The sequence below is a fragment of the Nansenia antarctica genome (genome assembly GCF_963989245.1).
Source record: "Nansenia antarctica genome assembly, chromosome: 5".
NCBI lineage: Eukaryota > Metazoa > Chordata > Actinopteri > Argentiniformes > Microstomatidae > Nansenia > Nansenia antarctica.
In genome coordinates this window covers 55,570,975-55,587,700 of record NC_137690.1, presented here as the reverse complement: position 1 = coordinate 55,587,700, position 16,726 = coordinate 55,570,975, and the positions used below count along the sequence as shown (strand labels likewise).

At 44.3% G+C, this 16,726-nt stretch overlaps 3 protein-coding genes across 3 annotated transcripts; all 3 read right to left on the bottom strand.

The window, feature by feature from the left end:
• Nucleotides 1–38: 38 nt before the first annotated feature.
• On the bottom strand, nt 39–1,732 carry txnl4a (thioredoxin-like 4A). Its single transcript, XM_080532838.1, has 4 exons — nt 1,604–1,732; nt 992–1,171; nt 695–798; nt 39–572 (listed from the first exon to the last, which is right to left on the bottom strand). Exons 2-4 carry the CDS (start codon nt 1,142–1,144, stop codon nt 401–403), a joined length of 429 nt encoding a protein of 142 aa, XP_080388964.1. The 5' UTR covers nt 1,145–1,171; nt 1,604–1,732; the 3' UTR covers nt 39–400.
• A 303-nt stretch (nt 1,733–2,035) lies between these two features.
• Nucleotides 2,036–7,011, bottom strand: LOC308158683 (E3 ubiquitin-protein ligase znrf2-like). Its single transcript, XM_080532372.1, has 4 exons — nt 6,226–7,011; nt 4,321–4,416; nt 3,836–3,941; nt 2,036–3,676 (listed from the first exon to the last, which is right to left on the bottom strand). The coding sequence occupies exons 1-4, from the start codon at nt 6,572–6,574 to the stop codon at nt 3,619–3,621; spliced, it is 609 nt and encodes a 202-aa protein (XP_080388498.1). The 5' UTR covers nt 6,575–7,011; the 3' UTR covers nt 2,036–3,618.
• Nucleotides 7,012–9,690: 2,679 nt separating this feature from the next.
• mturn (maturin, neural progenitor differentiation regulator homolog (Xenopus)) lies at nt 9,691–12,686 on the bottom strand (the record flags this gene model as incomplete). Its single annotated transcript, XM_080531044.1, has 3 exons — nt 9,691–9,798; nt 10,098–10,220; nt 12,516–12,686. 3 exons carry the CDS (start codon nt 12,684–12,686, stop codon nt 9,691–9,693), a joined length of 402 nt encoding a protein of 133 aa, XP_080387170.1.
• Nucleotides 12,687–16,726: the final 4,040 nt, after the last annotated feature.

Below are 16,726 nucleotides of genomic sequence, written 5' to 3'. Positions count from 1 at the left end.
TCTGTCACATGGACCCAATAAAATATTTTCTAGAATAATTGTTTATTCAAATAGTTCTTCAATGTTTATGTGCTGGGGATGGAAAATTCAAAATCTTTCCTTTGCTGCACAAAACATTATCACCCATTGCAATTGATGGGAAACAAAGTTGGCTAGATTGATACAACTTGAAGAGCTGACTAAAATAGCATTATCAAACATAAGTATAACATTTATTCAAACAAAGAAAAACCCTGAAGTTTCTTCTGGTAACTGTCTGAGAAAAAGATCACTTGGATACAATATGAAAAAATAAGCAAGAAAAGACAAAAGCCTCTCTGTAGTCCCATTTGTCAAAAACATCTCACTGACAGGACAGATTTGTTCCAATTGGTGTCCACATGAAGCAAAGGAAAACAATTCAGTATCTGTATTTGGTTGAGTAGTCCTTGGGAGATACTACAAGACCTCTTCCTTTTCGTGCCCCCCGGTAAACGGTCTCCACAATGTCTATCATCTCCTGCTTGTCCTCCATGGTCCAGTTGATCTTGTTGTTGTTACCAGTGCCCAGATCAATCATGATATGTTTATTCCTGAAATGACAAGAGGTCATAGTTTCGTGAAATTATGCAAAAATGCAAATGTTTGAGGTGTGCAAAGAGTTCACTTGAAAAGGCAATTTCACATTTTTCCAGACATGACAACTTCTGCTTACCTGAAAAAGAACATGACGGTACATGGGTCGTACAACTCGTACATCTTATTAAAGTCAGGCACTTCTGTGATGTCCACCAAGTAAATGACAGCAAAGTTCTTCACCTACAATGGTCAAGGCAGAAATAGGTATGTTAACAGGGCAGCAAACCAACCCAAGAGCTATAATCACACCAAACATTTTAGAAGTAGGCCTATGTATATTGCAACTTAAATTGCTAGTAAAGCATTACTTTATCTTAATAGGGAGGAAACTGCTAGCTTGCCAAATCAACAATGTAAATAGTGTTACAATGACCTTTTCAGCAATGCTGTACAGAACTTCATCCATTTTCATACATGTTGGGTCCCAATCGTGTCCGAATCTGATGACCAGGACACGGTCCTCCTCAGACAGAATGGCTTGGTCAACCTGCCAACCGTTGTGGAGATGGGGTAGCATGTACGACATCTTGATACTGCACTGTCAAGACGCACCCTGGGCAAACCAATAACAACCATATTACACACCTCTATGCTAATACAACAAGGGGGGTGAAATCAGATTAGTTCAATTAGCGTTAACTAGCATAGCCACAGCAGAGCTGCGAGTTGGCTGGATACAAGATGTGTGATTAAATGACAGGCAACAGGGGATCAGTTGCTTTATGAATGTCTGGAGGGGGAAAGCCGGTTAGCAGTAATGTAATATACAATACTATACTGGTCTTAACAGTAAGATAACAGCCTAGTCTAATGCAGTAATGTAAGATAACAGCCTAGTCTAATGCAGTGCAACGTGTGGCAGCAATGCATAGAAGGCTAATTTTAGCTAGCCAGCTAAGAGACTATTGGAAATTGAGATGGTTGTCTCAACATTTGCTATATCTGTGTTGACGAAATGTAACTCGAAATTTAAACGTACTCTTACCGTGAGAATTATAAACTGCAATACTGCAGAATAGTGAATGAATAAACGTTGGTATCTAATTGTGTAGCGAAAGATGGATGAAATTTCAATAGCTGGCCCGTTGTTTACGCTTGTCCCCTAGCAAGCACGTCACCAATGCGACACAGCGAAGAGGCTGTGACGCGTTCCAGGTCGTTTTGATTGTAGTCGCGCTGCGCAGATCACTGGCCAAGTAAAATTAACAGAAAGTCATTGAGCTTTGCTACACTATCCTTTACAAAGTGTATGTAAAAATGATGAGCAGAGCACATTATAAACAGTTTTTAAGGGCCCAGACATGGTGAAATAACATTGAAAAAGTATTTATTATGAAAAAATGTTTTGTTATTACTATGCTATATATCTACTATACACAGTTGCTCAACAATGCTTCCAGATTGATTCAGAGGCTCAAACTGTTATACCCAACTACATTTATTTCTCAAAAAGGACAATCAGAATCTGTACCAAATCCAACAGTGGCATTCATAAAAAAAAAGCAGATTTGGTGTTGATTTGTGCTATTCACATTGCTCAGAGAGGCAAGTTAATATCGAAAATAATCATTTACAACAGTGCTTCATTCTGTTAAGTGTGTTTGTAAATAGAAATGTACACATTAATTTAAACTTGCTGTGCCTAACACACTATTTGAATTGATACAAACATTCAGATAAATCAATGAACCAACAGTATAAAGAAGAAGACCTAATTTCATAGTTGATATTCGACTCAATTAGCAGCATAAGTCACAACACTTCTTTAATACAATATGAGCCAGTTTCACAGGCAAGGCTTAAGCCTAATCCTAGACTTGAAAAGCATCATCAATGGAGTCACTTAGTTCCAAAACTAGGCTTAAGCCTTGTTTGTCAAACCGGCCCATTATCTACTATTCACTGGGTTTAAATAATCATTAGATATTGTAATACTAAAGCAATCCCTGAAATAGTTCAATCCCCAGTCAACACCTCACCTCTACCCCTGGGAACTTGTGTAGACCTCAAAGGATAGTGTATATATATATAGTATATAGTAATATAGTATATATAGGTATAAATAAGTAATATACAAATCAGCATATTGTATAATATAACCAATTGCACAAGATGGCTTTTACCTCTTCAATCTTACCAGATCTGCACAAGATCTGTACAAGTCTTGGGGTTAGGGGCTAGGTGTAACTGTAATAATGGAATTGGGCAAGTGTAGCCTGGAGTTTTCCCTGAGGTGAATCCCTTATACTGCATAGCATTTTATGCTATGCCAAGTGCCCATGTGTTGTGATGCTCCACCTTTTAGGGTCATCATCACTCTGTGATGACATTCCCGAGAGTCCGTCCGTCCGTCTGTCTGTCTGTCTGACAGAGCAGTGTGCAGGGCATCTTCTGTCCTTGGTGTAATCTTGATGCTAGCTGTTACTAGAAGGCTATCATGCTGTTCTTTGGGGGATAGGTTATTTTTTTGGTAAAAGGGCTACACAAATGAATTTGAGAAATCAGATTGATTGAATTTGCAGTACAGAGCTAACATGAGCTAATACATACAGGTTATAGGTAAAGGTTTATGATTAGTGGGTCAGAGTAATCATGTTTTGGTTAGAAAACTCTGAAAAACAGTTTTTGTGACTTTCTGACACTGGCCACAGCAAAAGTTGTCCTACATTATCTTGTCATTATCCACACCTCCAAGTCTCGAGGTGAAGCCAGGTTAAAGCCAGATTGAAAAACATCCCGTTTTCTGCCACTAGGGGGTAGCATGGGACAACTTCAAGTGGGACTCCTGGGTAGAGGAAATAGGGCCTCCTCCATGAGAACACTACAGCATCTACTGAAGACAGTCCTATGCCTTTCAGAAGACATGGGGAGCATAGTTCAAATAAAGCAGTCCTGTAGTCCCAGAGGAGAGTCTGCACTAGGTTGGCACGGTGGTGAGGGGAGAGTCAGATATAGATCTGGCTGGAGTAGATAGGCAGAGTGGGACTGAAACAGCAGGCTCTAGTCAGAGGGGTGCTCTGGACATGAACGATTCACCTCAAACCACTCATCTATACACCTGAAAGAGAGAGAGAGAGAGAGAGAGAGAGAGAGAGAGAGAGAGAGAGAGAGAGAGAGAGAGAGAACATGTAAGTGTCTGTGGAGAGAGGGACCGTGAGTAAACTAATCACAACTGTGTGTGTTTGTGTGTGTGTGTGTGTGTGTGTGTGTGTGTTACCCTTTGTGGTAGATGCAGAGACATGGCAGTCTAGCAATGGTGTCTCCCTGCTCCAGCTCGTCTAGACAGATGGCACATTCCCCTGAATCCTTGGTCAGGACGTCCTCTGTGGAGACCAGACACAGACGAGACAACCAATGAGAGTGCGTCCTGACACAGTTACCAATAATCTGATGTAAAAGATTAGAAAGGCACTAGGGTGAGAGAGTGATGTGCCTGCATGTATATGAACAGACAGACGGACAAGGGGAGTTCTCAGGTGGAAGTCAGGCTGGGGTGAGAGAACACACACACACACACACTCACACACACTCACACTCACACACACACACACACACACACACACACACGCATAAACGCATACACGCGTGCATACATACACACACACACCACACACACACACACACATACACACACTCACATGCACGCACGCACGCATGCACACACACGAGCTCACACCCACTCTTTCTCCCTTTCTGTCGTACCATTATAGGAGACACGAGGTTTGGTGAGACACATGAGGAGGTGCAGCTCAATCTCATCTGATGCAACAAACTTGGAGCACACCGGACAGTGGAACCCTGGGGAAGGAACACAGCACAACACTGGGGTTGAGGTTTCTCTCTGTTTCTCTGCCTCTACTTCCTCTCACTAACCCTCTACTTCTCCTTAAGGGCAATGAGGAAATGAGAGCAGACAAGCTGTGTACATTATTGCTCCAGATAACATTCAGCACTGTTTAAAGCTTAACCTGCTTGTGATCGTGTTGCTCCGGGAGATAATCTCAGACAGACAGACAGACAGCAGCACAGTAGCCAGCTCTCTCCATGATAAACAATGTCTATTTATACAGCAACAGGTAATGAGGCAGAGGGACGCTGTTTAAAATGATCACACTTAATCATACGGTCATCTCTCTGTGTTTATGTGTATGTGTGTGTGTGTGTGTGTGTGTGTGTGTGTGTGTGTGTGTGTGTGTGTGTGTGTGTTGCAACAACAAGCATTCTGTCTGTTATGACACTGTGTCTGTGTTTGAGTCAGGTGTGTGTGTGTGTGTGTGTGTGTGTGTGTGTGTGTGTGTGTGTGTGTGTGTGTGTGTGTGTGTGTGTGTGTTGACCCAGACTTATCAGCTGAGCAAAGATTAGCAGGGCAGGAGCTATTCAGCTAGTGTTAAAGAGACAGTTTTCAAGTTTGTCAGTTATTTGTTCATGTTTGTCAAATACACTGTTGGCAGGGGGGGGGGGGATACGTTTGTTAGCAACACACACCCTCAAGCAATAACTACAGTTCACCTGTGTGTGGAGGGGGTGGAGAGGGCTTGGTAAATCAAGCTAGGTCAAATCATGCTGTGAGAGCCAACGAGCAAAGGTCAACAATGATGATATCATTATAGTTCCACACCAGGAAATGACTGAGCTGTGAGAATCTGATGAGGATGGTGCTGCAGGAGCAATGAGATAGGCAGCATACGGAAGGAGGGCTATTAGTGTACTGTATAATCTGTGTGCTTGCACAAACACATAGTCAGACCAACATAATCGAGCATAAATGGTGTGTATGTGTGTGTGTGTGTGTGTGTGTGTGTGTGTGTGTGGGTGTGTGTGTACACGAGGAAGCCCTTATCTGCTGACCTACATATGCCTCCCTGATAAACACATCGCAGGCTCAATGAGAGATGTCGTCGTTATGCTTTTGAAATGTTCATGTGTGTATGATGTTGTTTAGCATAAGTTCCTAATTGTTCATTCACATTTATACTTGAAATGTCTTTCTTTTGAAATGGGTTGTGGTGGGTGTGATGTCTTTAATGTTAAATTGCAATTATTTACTTCACTTGCTTTGGCCATGTAAACATGTTTCCCGTGCCAATAAAGCCCTTTTGAATTGAATTGAATTGAATTGAGAGAAAGAAAGAGAGAGAATGTGTGTGTGTGTGTGTGTGTGTGTGTGTGTGTGTGTGTGTGTGTGTGTGTGTGTGTGTGTGTGTGTGTGTGTATGTGTGTGTGTGTGTGTGTGTGTGTGTGTGTGCGCGTGCCTGTGTGTGTGTGTGTGTGTGTGTGTGTGTGTGTGTGTGTGTGTGTGTGTGTGTGTCACAGGGCCAGGCAGAGCAGCATGTGACTGACCATGAGCTCTCCCAGTCTCTTTGTTATCCGTGCTGTCTTATCTGAGCATAGAGAGTCAGAGACAATCACAGCAATAGGCTATAGTGTGTGACGGGAAAGAACAGCATCGCACACAAATTCCTTGTTGTGCTTTTGCTTGGAATAGATACAACAATGTAGCCTTTACACATTTGGTCTATATTTACAGAAATCCTCGCTTCATTTGAAATTCCCTCCTCTGCTGAGATGATCCCTAGTTCATGGTTCCACCCTTGCATAAGCTCTTACCTCCGAGTAAACGAGGGGACAGGTGCGCCGGCAGCGACCCAATAAGCAATCTGTGCCCCCCTCCTCCACCGGACAGCTCGCTCTCCTCGTCCTCCGTGTCACCGATGCTGAACCCGTCCCGGGGTGGCCCGTTACCTCTGGTCGGTATGCTCATTCCAGCCTGGTTGTATGAGTTCGGTCGGCTCCCACCGCCACCGGTGTAGCGGATTTGTGGGCCGTCCGGGCCGTTGATGTACCGTAAGCCCGCGGATGATCTACCGACCCCGTTAGAGGTCCCAGAGTGGACGTCGTTGCTGGAATACGCCCGGGTTCGACCGTCGACTTCGGGGCTACTTTGTTTGGGACCCATGGTCCTCTTTATTAAGTCCTCGTCCTCGATCTCGACGGGACAAATGTTGTCACAATGTTGTCACAAAAGGGAAAGGCTGCTTTCGATTCAACCACCACAACAGCGCATGACAAGTTCGTGTCCAAATCCAATAATGGTGTTGACGGAGAAACATCGAAACATCCCAGAAATAAAAAGTGATTTAAAACATAAATGGAAAACGGTCTAATGTCACCGACTGATTGTCGATGTGCAAAAGAACTGGGCTTGTTGTTGAATGTGCGGTAGAAAGTGTCGCCGAGGTGCGCCGCGCGTCATTCGGTGAGGTCTGGCTGGGTAAACACAGCGCGATTGAGGTCATGACTACCAAGTTCTAAAGCGGTCAAATATTATTAAAGCCACCCCATGCGAACTGTTAACGCCTTGAGACTGTTCACAACTATCGACTTTGAAATAGGATTTTCTTCGTCAGAAAATGACAAATAGACAGTCGCCCTAAACGCACGTAGTCCCTCTAATCTACAGTAGGTGGATTGTTCCCTTGGGAAAAACAGGGATTGCCCTGCCCCTGTGAGTGTGCGTCAAACCGAGTGACGTCAAACCCTCAGCAACAGTTGTGTGAACCCACTTGGCTTTAATCAGCGCAGCAAAGTCAATACTGGTCCAAATTGGGTTATAGTCTATTAAGGCTAAAGGAGAATTTGCCTCCCCATGAAAAACACAGTGAGATTCAATAGTCTCTCCGCACAGTTTTTATTGAATATTTTCACACACATTTGGAGGACAAAACATAAAACACACGGAATGAGAAACATTCAAATAATTCATCCCCCCCCAAAATGTTGACAGACAGACCAATGTTTAGAAGCCGAAATAAAAAGGCTTTACAGTGACCATTCAGATAGAGTACATGTGTTGCAGAGTCTGGTGTTTGAAGGCCATGGGGGGCAGAGAGGCGATGCAGTGCACTAGGAGTGACACACAGTCAGTGAGTTCATAAACAAGGAAAAGGTAGGTAGGCAGTTGCCTCTAACCACTGATACAGGGTCAGGTATTTTAACATCCTCATGATATATAAGGTAGGGATTAGGGGTAGGGTAATCTGACCCTTGACCTGTAGTTTAGGGGCAACTTCTACCTTAATGAACCCAGGGAGAGAGCAGCTAAGGCCGATCTTAGAAAATACTTGAGGAGATGGACAGCGTTGGGTAGGATCTGTCCACTGACACCGATCTAGGGTCAGCTTGGTATCCCCAAAACCCCAACCTCAACTGTCATGGGGGGAAATGCAGAACGGATCACTTAGATCAGTGTTTGTGGCAACATCCTACGACGTACTTTGAGATGAGGAACAGAGTTTTCTACGTTCAATTAAAGCACACAGGCAGAAACAGGAAGTAGGGAGGGGAGCCAGAGTGTGAGACACTAGAGAGATGAGGAGGTCAAGGGTTAAAAATAGCCAACAGGAGCATCTTGCCATGTTGCCATGGTAACTATGGAAGGAGGGCTACGGGTATGTTATGCTCATCCTCTTCACCCCTAGAACATTGTCGTAACATTGCTAACGTTGCACCATAGAGTGAATGTGAATGTTGTGGGACAACATTGTGGACTATTCTGGCTAATGTTGTGTGGAACAGTAGGTGGTTACATTAAGATTTCAGATGGTCTAAAGTACAGTGTTTGATGGTGGTACAGGCTGTGATGTTGCTTCTGAGTCTGACATGGTAATATATAAATATATGTGTGTGTTACAGCATCTGGTGAAAGCGGGAACAAGTCGGCAACCAATCAAAATGTTCAGACTTTTATTCTGAAAAATGTAAATACATTTCAATGTTGTTGAAAATCAATGACACACTCATTAGTCAAGCCAAAACAGTGCAATCCAATGGATTCGCTGAGTAATCCCCACTACTCTACACTAACTAGGTAGAAGTGGGGATTACCCACCGAATACATTTCATTGCAATGTTTTGGCTTGACTAGCGAGTGTGTCATTGATTTTCAACAATGTTGACATTTATTGAACATTTTCAGAATAAAAGACTGAACATTTGGTTGGTTGCGACTTGTTTCCGCTTTCACCAGCTGCTGTCACATATTAGCTCTGTGTGACACATATAGACTGCACAGAGCTCACATGGTAAAGAGATTAGATTAGATTAACACAGGCTCAATTAAGAGCACCAATCACTGGGGAGTGATACCTTCCTTTCTCTACGTTGTGGTGCCTGTATTCCCAGCACCACAACCAGAAACAGCAGGGTGGTTTTTAGTCCTGGGAAGCTCTATTGGCTGTCTTCTAACTGATTGTTTTATGTCTTTTCTTGGTCAGAAGATTCAGAAGACATCGTAGAGGACAGATAACTGGGTTAACTGCCCCACGCAATGTCTATTTGTTCTTGTGGGAAGCACAGTTAATCAGTGGTAGAGAACAGTTGCTTAAGGTCAAGACACAGTTTGCACTGTGGGCCTGAGTGACTGAGAATCGTCTCAATAGTCTAGAGTAGCCTCCTTCCTCCCTGGTCTACTTTTTCTACCATTTGTACTAACCATTAAACACAGGACAGACGTAAACAATGTGGTAGCGTGCTACGGTGAGATCTGCTTTCACAGACTCTTGTTTGTGTCAGGCCAGTGTAGATGAAGGAATAGAGACGAGGAGAGGAAGCAGTGTTGGACTATTGAGACGTGTCCTTGCTGTAATGTGATAATGATGTTGTAGAGTAGGCTATGACAATATTACTGTGAAGCTCACCCGGCCGTGGTTTATAATAACAATAATGTTGGACTGTGTGACCGTATGAATGGATAACTAACCTGGCTGTGCTGTTGTGTGTGCGTCTCTGGGGAGGCGGGGAGGCGGGGGGCGGGGGGCGGGGGCATGGGCTGCAGAGGGAGGCCTACTGAGTGCACTATTTGGGAAGCAAGCTGTTGGGTCGTAAATGAATGCAGTGGTGCATTTCAGCAGGCTGTTGTGTGTGTGTGTGTGTGTGTGTGTGTGTGTGTGTGTGTGATACATTATGAGTGAGTACACTTGTTACAGGGTGGTAGGGCCTGTGTAATGGTGTTGGGGACGAGGCCTGGGGCACGGTTGATTCTTTTAGCCCAGCCAGAGGCCACTTCTGCGGGCATCACTGTTGGCTGACTCCCATCTGCTGGTGGTCCGTCTCTGGTTCTTCCTCCACGTCTGCATGGTACTGCTCAAAGCTGTCGTCATCTATGTCTGGGAGACCCAGGAGCTGAGGGAGGGAGAGAGTGGTGGAAAAGAGACGGAGTGAGGGAGGGACAGAGAAGGGGAGGTTATGTTGTGGTGTGTAGTGTTGTGTTGATGTTGTGTTCAGACTATTTTGTAATACACTGTGCTATATTGTACATCATACCATGTCGATAAAGTGCTAACACGTCTGAAAGATAAAGACAAGACATTGTCTAGCACCTCAAGTAGCGTAGAAGCATGTTGTGTTATTTGTAAATGTATCTATTTTTTGTTTGTGTGGTATTATAATGTGTAACACATTGTATTAGGTTGTGTACTTACAGGTCTAAAGGATGTGAAGACTTTCTCTAGCACCTCCAGTAGAGTTTTCTTCCCACATGAGGAGATGTAGTCCTGGGCCAGCTGCAGGAATGGCAGGCAGTCCTCACTCTCACTCCACACATGCTGCACACACACACACACACACACACACACACACACACACACACACACACACACACAAACAAAGAGGTACTTTATTTTTTCCTCCATACCCATACAGACACACACACACACACACACACACACACGCACACATACACACACACTCTGTGACCCAACTTTACAATGAGTCTACAACGCATTGTCTCACAGAATAAAGCAACCAAATTGGTTTACTATCTTGCTTGGTTTGGAAATGATATGCAAACATCAATGTGTCAGGCCAGGGTTCAAATATTATTTGAAATGGAATAGTCAATGGAATAGTCCCAAAAGTGCTAACCCTGACCATCTGGCACTCCAGGCAGGCTCACTCAAAGTTGGAGGGATGGTATTTAAAGGTATAATTCACCCAACTGTAACTAACAGCTAATGGTTATATAATTTTATTTACCAAAAACAATAATATAACAATATAATTTTGGCATGACACAGAAACCAACACGTTGATTGAAGTCTGTCCATGTCCATGTCCATAGACTCATTTCAGAGTAAAGAACCAAATATGTTTTTGTAATTTGGGTGAACTTGGGATCTGCCAAATCAGCCTAAGTCATCAAGGTAGGAGGCTATTTGCTACGGCCATTTTGGAAGAAAAGAACAGTATAGATATACTGAGGTATAATAATACTGTAGTTAGGTCAGAGGCAGTTCTGCCAGGAAATGTAGAACAGAGCAATTAGAGAGAGATAAGAGAAACCTTCAAGGACATGAGAGAAAGTAATGTTGCAGTGAAAACAACTGGCTTAGTTACACACATACAAGCATGCACACAGACACATGCAGACTTGCACACACGCAAACACACACACACACACACACACACACACTTCTCTCTGATCTACTGAACTCTTGTCTGAGATAGTAATTATACTTCTGCACCCTCTCCTTTGTCTCTGTAATAGGTTTGTGAAGGGCCGGAAGACATTTCCTCTTTAAAAGGCGTATAATAACTAGACTCACTCATGTCTCTGTGTACCTTTAACCCAGTCTGCGCTCTGTGGAATACCAGAGGAGTTGGGAGGTGTGTGTCTCTGTTCAGAGGGGGATTGAGCTCAGTGTGTGTGTGTGTGTGTGTGTGTGTGTGTGTGTGTGTATGTGTGTGTATTTACCTGTTTAAAAAATGGTGTGTCTCAGTGTCTTTGTGTCTTAAGTCTGTGTGTTTGTGTCTATGTTCCTGAACATTCGTCCACAGTAACTAACATGCATTCATCTTTGGTAACACACTGCCCCCTAGTGAGGGGATGCCGAGCTCAGTGTGTGTGTGTGTGTGTGTGTGTGTGTGTGTGTGTGTGTGTGTGTGTGTGTGTGTGTGTCGTGTGTGTGTGCGTGTGTGTGTGTGTGTGTATGTCTGAGAGAGGCTCCCCCCTGGCAGTATCGATCGGCCTTGGTAACTGGATCTCAGTCAGTGCCCAGAGCCTGCAGAGAGGGAGTTATTTCAGCAGCCGGTCTCTGCCCTTGGGACCCCGATGCAGGGTAGGTGAGGGCCAGAGTGTGTGTGTGTGTGTGTGTGTGCGTGTGTGTGTCTATGTGTTTGTGTGTGTCTGTGAGTGTGTGCCTGTGTGTAACTGGGGGTTGATGTCGGTGGCAGTGGCGGCAGCAACACACAATCACAGAGGAGATGCACAAACACCTGTGACTGTGTAGCTGCCAGACAGGGTGGGGTGCTACCTCATGCTTCATATACATTATTTTCTAAATGTAATGCCTTTAGACTCAGGGAAGCATGGCAGCAGGTGATATGAGCATGCCATATAGGCCCTGCCAGTGCCAGGCTGCTGACATAATCTGTTTTCCAAAATGGATATAGGCTACAGGGGCAATCCCAACTGGTCCCCGCCCTCTGGCCTCTGGTACTGAGCGCAGGGGAAATAACACACTAAAACTACACCGTCCTGATGGAGGCCCGTTATGCGCAGGCCCGTTAGGAGCAGCTTTTGTGCTCTATGCGGTTTATTACAACTGCAGATGATAGAAACTGGGATCGGTGGCCAAAACAACAGTGACATCATCACAGCCCCTCGCCATGGAGCGCACACTATATACACACGCACGCATGCACCCACGCGTAGCCTATCCCCCCTTGGATTCTCCTGAACGCGATCGGGGGAGGCACATCCCAATCACAGCAGAGACCCCTTAGCCGCCCCCGCCCCCGTCCCCCACACCGCCCTCCTGCACGCGCACGCACGCGCGCACACACACACACACACACACACACACACACACACACACACAACACCGAATAACGCCACTTACGAAATTGTCGGTGCCGCCTGTCATGTTATCGGGGCAGAGCACGTAGAAAGAGATCCCGGGCTCTGCGTAAAAGTCCAGCCGCCTCTCGTCCTCCTCCTCGGCGAAGATCAGATCGAACGGGTTCCCGGAGCACCATTTCTCCGCCGCCTCCACCAGTTGTTTGAACTCCATCCTCCTCCGTGATCTGCTCCGTTATACCGTTCCGTGGAGTCTCCGTGGCGCCGGTAATCTCTCGTGCCCTCTCTCTCTCAGTGATGCTCAAGACACAAAAACAGCTGACGGGACAGCAAGCAGGGCTACCGCAGCGCCTAGCGCTCCATTCGCATGGCGAGAGAGAAAGGGGATAGACTATTTTACTGGGGCGTACCGTACCGGCCTCTCGGTAGGCTATTCGGTAACGTGTCTCTCTCAAACCCTCATCCTTCTCTTTGCCCGTTACCGATGAGATCAGCCGAACGGTGTTGGGTCGCATACGCACCAGGCCTGGAACGTTACGCCCGTTCCCAAACGCGATGACGACAAGTTAGACTAGAGCAGCGCGCGGCTCCAGTCATCGATAAATTCCGTGGCTGATTAAAAAAATAAATCATTATTTTTTATTCCCCAGTTGACCAAACTAAGTATATGCCCGTTTAATTCCACCTTGAGTCTTAATGTGCCAGAGGCAGCCAAATCTTAGGGTAATTTATTGTACTTTAGTTTATATAATGCAATCTGGTAGCCTAAAGTCTTTTAAGGGCTGTATTTGGTAAGCATTGTTTTATTTAATGATGTTATATGATGTAAGGTTATAAGCAAACCGTTCCAGGGGGAAATAATACCCACACTCTTAACCCCTCTGTTCACGCCATTTATCTAACAAGTTAACGTCATTTTCAGGAGCAAAAGCTATCGTGTAGGGCTATGACATACAATTTCCCGTGCAAACTCTCCACATAGATTAACCAAAATGATCGATGCGTCAGTTCAATTCACACCTTCCGTTTACGTAAACCACAGAGAATGTGGGTGTGTAGCCTTTAGGATCAACGCCCATTTCTCCATTAGATGGCGACAGCAACTCTTCTCTCATTCTGTTTTGCCAAGTTGCCCCCTGGCCTGGACCACTCTCACACCTCAGGTTTAGACGCTACCCGTAGAACCCACAGATCCAAGATCCGCATAAACATCCTCCATTTTGGCCCAAAATCGTTTTAAAGTTGACTATTCTCATCCAGAACCCATGATATAATCAAATCTGAGAAGGGAACATAGTGACCATAGTAAAACTATGTGTGCGGCATGAGCCAAGGGTGCATGGCACCGAATCAGTCAATCTGACAACACCACGATATCTGAGCGTCTTCAATGGTCCACACACACACACACACACACACACACACACACACACACACACACACACACACACACACACACACACACACACACACAAAACCAACACCTTGGGTGGGCAGGGGCCGACGGGGGGGAGGGACATATTGGCACCCCTGAAATATTGCACTTCTGTCAGATAATGCACCACTTCTCCCAGAAAATTGTTTCAATTACAAATGCTTTGGCATTCACATGTTTAAGTCACATTTCTATTGTTTGCATTGGAACAACACAAAAAAGCTGAAAATATTTTTTTATTATTATTATTATTATTATTATTATTATTATTATTGTTGTTAAATAGTAACCTAACATTTGGTAGCACACCCTTTGGACTGTACACCCTTTGGACTTTCAATAACGGAAATCAATCACTTCCTGTAACCATGAATGAGTTCCTTACACCTCTCTACTCTACTTTTGCCAACTGCACCATGTCTCTCTCTCATTTGAAGGGTCAACTGCTGTTTTGAGATCACTCCACAGGTGTTCTATGGGATTTATATCTGGACTCATTGCTTGCTATTTCAGAACTCTCCAGCGCTTTGTCTTAAACCATTTCTAGGTGCTTTTTGAAGTGTGCTTTGGGTCATTGTCCTGCTGGAAGACCCATGACCTCTGATGGAGACCCAGCTTTCTGACACTGGGATGCCAATATTTTTGGCCATGACTGTAGTATATGAACCTACAGTGATACAAATATGAGATGAAGCATTCAAGCCGGCCTTGACACGCACACACGCACACACACACACACACACACACACACACACACACACACGCACGCGCACACACATTTTAACCATTTATTTATGTCCACATAGAAAAAAGACATACAGGGACACAAATACTAACGTTGCAGTTACTACACAATCACAATTCATGGACCAGCGGCATAACACATTTCAGGGGTACAAGTAGCAGCGGCTGCCAATTACAGCAGAGACAGAGCAGTACTTTGCAAGGCGTTTAGCCTTCTATTTGGGCATCCCCAGTTGTTGGAGCCCTCTTACGACCAACCTGTGTGTATGTCCTAGGCTGCCAAATATAAACACAAGCAGTCTGCATCTGCACCCTAGTTCTGAGATGGTATTCAGGAGAGGTTGGTACTTAATTACCTTGGTCATGAAGGCTTCCTCTAGGCTAGGGTCAAATGTGCAGGCTACCTCCAGAACGAACACCTCTCTAGATACTTCATTGACAACAACAACATCTGGTGTATTGGCAGACAAATGTGTAAAAGTGGCTGGGTTACTGCAAAGATGGAACATGGTGGGATTGACCAAAAGTTGTTTGATTGATTGATTGATTGATTATACTTTATTGTCCCCGAGGGGAAATTTGTCTTGGGCATGGTACTTTCATGCTTCAAGTGCAACAGAGACGATACATACAACATACAGTAGACAAAGTAAACAACAGGACAGCAACAAACATTGAGTGACATTGGCAGCAGTTTCCACCTGGACATGGCATCATTTGGTATAAATATATATTGCACATAACCCTTCAAGTGGTGTTTTCGAATATTGCACATGGCCCTTCAAGTGGTGTCTAAGATAAAGTGCAGGTGCTGGTGATCATGTCCTAATCATCGTTTCTGCTTGAGCGAATTGATTAGTTTAATGGAGAATGGGACAAATGATAGTTTTAAGAGCTTATAATTACATCTTGGCATGCGAAGCCTTCTACCTAGGGGGAGAACTTCGTATTCTGTGGAGAGCGGATGTTGGGGGTCTGCGATTATCTTGTTAGCCTTGTCCAGGACAGCTTTTTCATATAGTTTATTTAGGATCACATAGTCTCTTTCGCCTACAATTTTCATAGCTGTTTTGTGAATGCTGACTAGTCAGTTTTTTTGTTGTACAGTGCCAAACCACACAATTATTCCATATCTGATTACACTTTCAACAATGGACTGATAGAAAATTCTCATGATCTGCTTTCTCACCCCATAAAGTCTGAGTCGCCTCAGGTGATAAAGCCTCTGCTGTAGTTTGTTACATAAGCTGTCTAAGTGTGTATTCCAGCAGAGATGGTTGTCTAATTGAATACCTAAGTACTTATAAGAGGGCACCTGGATGATTGTTTGGTCTTTAACGACCACAGGCTCATGGTCAGTTACCTGCCTTGGGTCTAACACAACCTCCTGAGTTTTGGTGAGGTTTAAGATGAGATGGTTGCTGTCGCACCATTTAGTGAATATGTTAATCTCATCATGGAGCACCGAGGGGTCTGTATCTTTATCAAGGAGACTTAGAATTGCAGTGTCGTCAGCATATTTTATAATATGGTTGCTTGGGTGGTTACTTTTACAGTCGTTGGTGTATACTGAGAACGTTTCATCCTCTGTTCTCTTTTTCGGGGTGATGGAGGAGAGATTGGCAGTGAAATATCCATGATGGGACTTTGCTCATCATCCTCCGTCCTCACACTCATGTTTTTCCCCCTCCATTAATCTTCTGTTATTCAACACGAGTGTGAAAACGGATTGTATCCTTTATCTCAAAGACACTATGGCATACCGTTTCTTAAATAGGCCTATTCACTTAATATTCACTTAATTTGGGTGAGATGATAGGCCTACTTTGCAACCTTACAGTTTTGGTAACTGTTTTTTTTGTTTCTCTACTGTAACATAACATTGTTATTATTATTATTATTATTATTAATTACAATGTACAATACAAATACAACAATTGGGGGTCCCTCAAAAAAAGAAAAACGCCGCGCTCCGCGCGCACAACGTCAATCTCAAAGGCCTCATTCGGACCCAGGAAAAACCCTGGTATGTCCTGTATAACATGATAGCCATCTATTAGCAATGCACTGTATAT

Coding starts and splice junctions, on each gene's coding strand:
- LOC308158683 (XM_080532372.1), bottom strand. CDS start 6,574: ATGGGTCCCAAACAAAGTAGCCCCGAAGTCGACGGTCGAACCCGGGCG. Junction 4,417..6,225: donor GTCCCCTCGTTTACTCGGAG/GTAAGAGCTTAT, acceptor TTCCTTCCCCAG/GGTTCCACTGTCCGGTGTGC. Junction 3,677..3,835: donor CTCTGCATCTACCACAAAGG/GTAACACACACA, acceptor TCTCTCTTTCAG/GTGTATAGATGAGTGGTTTG.
- txnl4a (XM_080532838.1), bottom strand. CDS start 1,144: ATGTCGTACATGCTACCCCATCTCCACAACGGTTGGCAGGTTGACCAA. Junction 799..991: donor TGTACAGCATTGCTGAAAAG/GTCATTGTAACA, acceptor TGACCATTGTAG/GTGAAGAACTTTGCTGTCAT. Junction 573..694: donor ACCGTCATGTTCTTTTTCAG/GTAAGCAGAAGT, acceptor TTGTCATTTCAG/GAATAAACATATCATGATTG.